The 5,741-nt window shown below is 40.0% G+C and overlaps 1 protein-coding gene across 1 annotated transcript; it reads right to left on the bottom strand.

Annotated features, from left to right (window-relative positions):
* Window positions 1-1,746: 1,746 nt before the first annotated feature.
* LOC147004302 (major urinary protein 20) lies at window positions 1,747-5,375 on the bottom strand. The gene is made up of 7 exons (XM_085838444.1): window positions 5,277-5,375; window positions 4,802-4,935; window positions 3,959-4,032; window positions 3,236-3,346; window positions 2,789-2,893; window positions 2,579-2,624; window positions 1,747-1,792 (listed from the first exon to the last, which is right to left on the bottom strand). Exons 1-6 carry the CDS (start codon window positions 5,373-5,375, stop codon window positions 2,599-2,601), a joined length of 549 nt encoding a protein of 182 aa, XP_085694570.1. The 3' UTR covers window positions 1,747-1,792; window positions 2,579-2,598.
* Between the last annotated feature and the right edge of the window lie 366 nt (window positions 5,376-5,741).

Here is a 5,741-nt window from a genome sequence, read left to right as displayed (position 1 = left end):
AGAGATGTTTTGGGAAACTCTATGTTGGTTGCAATTAAGGAATTACACCTCAGTGATTAAATAGCCCATTATATTCTATTTATAATAAGTGGACACAAACATAAAGCTAACTCTGCAATTGGTAAAGAAGTAGCTGTCACTGATTTTAGCCGGAGGATAGGCATCATTTTAGATGGCAAAATGATCTTGTGTTACCAATCTCAGGATGATGGTGGCTAATGTTGATATTTTGTTAGGATATTTATTCCTGATAAGATATTTGGGCCAACCATGAGCATCAAGCCATCTTTTTCAAGTGGAAACACCTAGATCTAGCAGTCGGGCCAGTCGTTAGGTGTCAGCATCTGCTTTGATCTTTAGAATGACTGGCCCTGTTACTTCTGCAACTACAGGTAGTTCTCTTCTTGGTGGATGTCATGTAGGGGTGGGGATCTTTCCTCAAAATCACACTGCTTCAGCCCTTGTTCCTCTGAGGGTGCATGCTCATGTGGCATCCTTGGTCCTTTGTGACAGTTGTCCCCAACCCTCTATGCTCCCTTAACTGTAATCTACGCCAGATCACAAAGAATTGTACAGATCTCCTGTATCAACCCTCACCTCTCTTTGTCTTTTTTACCTTTACAAAGGAGTTTTCTGTCTGAGGTTTTGAATTTCTTCCTTGGCTTTGAATGTTTTCACTACTTCACATCTCATTTCTACCAAGTGTTTGGTGTTGAAAGGGAGAGGATTTAGGGTGACCTCAAGCTGCCATGACGACCTGGAAATAACCAAATATTTTCTTTACCTTTCTCTGGGTTGTGGTCTTTTGAGGTATAGCAGCATTGTCAAGCTTTTTGTGTCTTCAATAGAGTCCTGTATTGGTACTGTTACTTAACTATATAAGTCTGTTAAATTTTTGCCAAGACTAAAAATTAAAACCTGGGCGTTGTAGTCCATGGATGTAGTTGAAGCCAATTAGGAGGCCTTGGTCAGAGAATTATTTGGAGCCACCCATCAGGGTAGTTGTGGAGAGGGAGATATTTCATCATGATTTTTTTGGTTTCTCAACAGTGTTTTGCCATCTTTTAGCAAACTACAGCCTGAACTTGTTTTATGTGACCCGAGTTGAGCCAATTTAATCTCTTGATCTAGGGGGCAGATTATGCTATGGGGACCTAGACAGTGCTTCTCTTTATTGAATGGGACTCAAGTCACCAAGCTTCCCCCACCCAATCCCACTTCCTCAGCATTTCGTGAAACATGTTGAGCAGGCATAGCCTTTAAAATATGTGTTTCTCCTATGATCTGTTGGAAAAGAGACTATGGATGGAGGAATCATACAGCAAGTGCCATGCTCCTGTGGTCCTCATACATTACTAACACAGGAGAGCTAAAGAGCAGGCAGTACTCATCAGGGCTTGGAATTTCTGCAGGAGAGGCAAAATCCTGATACTGAGGTTACATATGGTGCCATAAGATACGATCTTGGTTATAAAACTCAGGCAGTCCTCATTCACTCACTCTCAGTCCCACATTTATTTTTGGACAAAGACGCATATATTTAAGTGCAAGTGTAATCATTTATTGAACAGGAAGAGGAAGAAATTCATGGAGAATTGTCATGGGTGTGTCAAAGAGAAATTTAAAGAAAGACTTTGATTCTTGATGAGTTATCCTAGTAACATGTTGGAGAGACAGGGATTGCACTTCTCTGTGAGACAGGATGGAAAGCAGATCACAGAACTTGTTACTGAATGCTGTATGGGAAGGAAGGAATGATCCTGGAGTCCTGGTGAGAAGTCTCCACTCAACACTGTGTAAGCCAGGAAGAAAGAATACAGGAACTTCTTAAGTACTTCTTCGATTGACTTTAGGACAGAGAGGCATTCTATTACATAGAACAAAGGGGATGAAGAAATGGATCTCCCCTTGGAATCTAACTGGAATTATTTGCCAAAAGACAGGGATGAAAGTCAGAATAAATGACCATAATGGAATCTGAGGCTTGTTTCTCAACCTTTGTCATAAGAAATTCTGAAGAATGTTAGGTAAATTGTGGAATAATGAAAAAAGGCTTGGATACATTTAAAGACTTCACACATTATGTGAGTGATGTCTTGGACTAGTTGAGAAGGGAGGGTTAGAGGAGTCTGCTCTCCAGACTGGTTGAGAAGTGGTGATCAGGTACATCCACTTCCAGGTAAGAAGCCGAGTTTGTATGGAGTTCAGATTAAGAAGTTATTATCTTGAGTGGGATGGAGGGGGACCACAGACACTGAAGAGCAGTTATATCACATCCTGCTACTCTGTCTGTTAATTATATTAAACACATTGCTGAGCCCTTTTCACACAAGCATACATCAACTATATAAAACTCAAATCCTTGTGTTCTTGCCTATGTGCTTGGGTCACTTTACTTCAAAGCTCAAAGTAGGACTAGATCACAAATCCAGATTATTCAAAGCCTATTTTCAAGCTTTTGTCAAATATTCCTTATCAAATTATTTTTATTGTAATTTGGGCATACAGTGCTAATACTTTTGGAAGGGCCTCTCCATGACCACCAACCCCCTCCTTGCTCTCATTGTATATTGCCCACCTGGAGGCTCAGGCCATTCTTCATTCTCGGGCCTCAAGGCAGCGATCTGTAGTGTGAAAACAAGAACATGTTCAGGTACCAGGTCCACTTTATTTCCCCAAGAGAGAAGATAAGACTCTCAAGCATTCAAAAATAACTAGTAGCCAACTGGGTTTGTTTCCTCTATGATAAAATATTCAGGATGAGAAAAATAAATGAATCCTGACTTACCGACATTGGTTAGATCAATGATATTTTCTCTAACGATTCCGAAATGCTCCTCGCTTAGTTGTGCAAACTTTTCCTTGATGTCTGAACTCAGATCTGGTTCTCGGCCTATGAGAAGAGCAACAGTGAGCATAGCAGCTGTATTGTGTGCATTGACCACAACCTGTGTGAGCGGACAGAGGCTTCCCCATAAGGATGGTAAATGTTTGGCAACATGATTGACAGGCGTTGGTATGATCTATCTTGGATTTGGCATCCATAGAATATCCTTCTGCCACACTGAGAGATTTCAGAGTGCTTTGATCACTATGGTCTATAGATGATGGAGGTGAGCATCAATCTTCAGGAGGTGAAAAGGAGGCAGAACCAAGCTGGGAAAACCATATTAAAGCTAGAGGTTCTTTCTTCTTTTCCCAACCCAAGAACAGTGTCTGTGTGAAAATACTTTACCATAGAGCTGCATCAGCTGGAAGGTTTCCCCATCCTTTTCATTAATGAGATGAAACATAATATAATTATCATAGTCTGTCTTAAGTATAGTAAATGTATTGAGTCCATCATCTGTGGAGGAATTGGAACACAGCTCAGTAATTCTTTGTTCTGCTGATAATGATGGGTACCCATTTCTTGTACTACCCCATACATAAAATCATTAAAATACATATCCTGAAAGAGATGGTTGAAGTGTCTGATGCTTTCTGTCTTTAGCTTTCTGAACTACAAGAAGGAACTTCTATGTAAAGTGACTTTAAGAGGTCCAGACCACTAGTGAACAGTCAGCCACAGGAGCACCACTCTCTCATCCTCTCCTAGGCTTACCTACCTCCCTCAGCAGCTTCAAGCAACATGTTTCTATCTTTTATAAGCTTGCTGTATCAACTATCTGCTGCTACACCCTGAGCAATGTGGACCAGTGCTAGCTACGGGCAGTTTCAAATAGATTCACTTACCTCCTACTCATCCCATTTGTCTGCTACAGGGTGTTAGCTATTAGATGGTACCCATTTGACAAGTAAGTGCAAGTTTCTGAGTTCAAACTCCAGCAAAACACACACATACACACACACACACACACACTCACACACACACACACACACACACACACACACACGCAAAGTATTAAGGTTTACTAATCATCTAGTGGATAGATATGTAGATATTTTATGTACTCACACGTTACAGAATATTCACCATCCTTTTCTGTTTTGTCAGCAACCAAAAATATTTCAGAGCACTCCCCATTTATACTGTAAAACAGAGTGAACTGGTGTGTAAGGGATTTTCATATGGCTGGCTTCTTCACTCACTAAACTTTATTTATCTCCAGTTTCTGATTCCATTTAACTTTTGAATATTTTTGTAAAATTAGCAAAAGGCTTTTATTTATGTTATTTCATTTATAGCAGATGCCTTAGCAATCACAAATTTGCCTATTATTTTACAAAATGAAAATGACAATCATTTCTCATCCTAACAACAACTGCAAATATTTCCTAGTTTCACCAGTGCTATGCTTCAGCCAGTGGTGTAAATTAACAGCCAGATTTCCATCTTCTGTCTCAAATTATCACTCTGTAAAAGTTGCCTGATGTTGATCCCAGATTGACAGAGGAGAATTATTATTATTGTCTTTACTGCAGGAAAATGCAAGTAGAAAGGGGTGAATTTCTTTGGCTAACAACTAGTAAGAAAAATTGAATTCATGATCACATAATCTTAACTTGTGATATACTGTCTCATTAATGTGGTTTCAGAAGTGTCTCTGATCTTCCCTTATAGAACTCCTAGTGAATTAATTTCTGTCACCAACTCTTGTCTCTGACTTTTGAAAAAACCCTGGTTATGAGATCTAGATTCAGTGTCAAATGGAGCATTCTAGTTTTGGATACAGACTCAGTATGTGTGTACACATGTGCATACTGAGAGGCATCTCTTCCCCCAATCCCGAGTGTTTGTAGGCATGAGACCATACCAAGTTTTCATTTCTTCTTTCTCAGCTAGGAGCATCTCACTTACATAATATGGAATTTAACAGCTAAGGAATTCTCCAAGACATGGATGTACTCGAGAAAAACTCTCATGCTGCCATGTTCTTCTATCTTTTCTCTTTTGTCAGAGGCCAGCATAATAGTATACCATTCCCCATTAATCTGTAATAGATAAGCTAATGGTTAAGGGAGAAGAAGCAGGGATACCACATGCACATGTTTCCACTTGAACTCCAGCCTATGCATTAGGGCCTGAGCATACACAGGGGTAGATCTCATGCCAGTTGTCACAATACTTACCATACTCTCCCTGCCTCTCAGTGAGAACAGAGGTCCCCAAATGTTGTTAGATCTGAATATCTTCTGGTCTTACTTCAAGGTCTGGAGCCATTCATTCATCTAATAGATTGGGGCACTATACTCATTCACTCAAAGGCCCTACTTGGCTAAAACATTTCCCCAAAGCACATTCTGTGTCAGAAGCTACTATTCATTGATCATACCTTTTCTACAGTGAAGTTCCTTCCCATAGGACTAGCTTCTTCTGCATGGACACAGACTAGGGTCAGTCCCAAACACAGCAGCAGCAGAAGCAGCTTCATTTTGGTAGAGAATAAAATTGTCTGTCAGGACCACGTCTTTCTGGTGATGGTGCGTACACTCCACACCCCAGCTCCTTTGCTTGTACTTATATACTCTCTGGGTTCAGTCGTTTTTTGTTTTTTTTGTTTTTTTTTTTTTTTCTTTTTTACTTCTGGTATCGGTCTACTTCCATTAGGCTTTGTGGAATGTTCTCTCATTTATTGATTAGAGGCCAAGGATTGTTCCTGCCCTTTTCAAACTTGGCAATTTCATCACCTATTGATTGATTTTATAGTCTTACATTTCTCAAAACATAATCCCAAGAAAACAGTGGGTGTTCAAGAGAGCAGCAATCTGGAACTAGATGCAACTTTGGATCTGGCTTG

This window comes from Mus caroli, unplaced genomic scaffold, assembly GCF_978045245.1.
Source record: "Mus caroli unplaced genomic scaffold, Mus_caroli_1 scaffold_6, whole genome shotgun sequence".
In the NCBI taxonomy this organism is placed as follows: Eukaryota; Metazoa; Chordata; class Mammalia; order Rodentia; family Muridae; genus Mus; species Mus caroli.
This window is presented reverse-complemented; position numbering and strand designations above follow the sequence as displayed.

Coding starts and splice junctions, on each gene's coding strand:
- LOC147004302 (XM_085838444.1), bottom strand. CDS start 5,375: ATGAAGCTGCTTCTGCTGCTGCTGTGTTTGGGACTGACCCTAGTCTGT. Junction 4,936..5,276: donor GGAACTTCACTGTAGAAAAG/GTATGATCAATG, acceptor TATCTATTACAG/ATTAATGGGGAATGGTATAC. Junction 2,625..2,788: donor CATTGATCTAACCAATGTCG/GTAAGTCAGGAT, acceptor TTCACACTACAG/ATCGCTGCCTTGAGGCCCGA.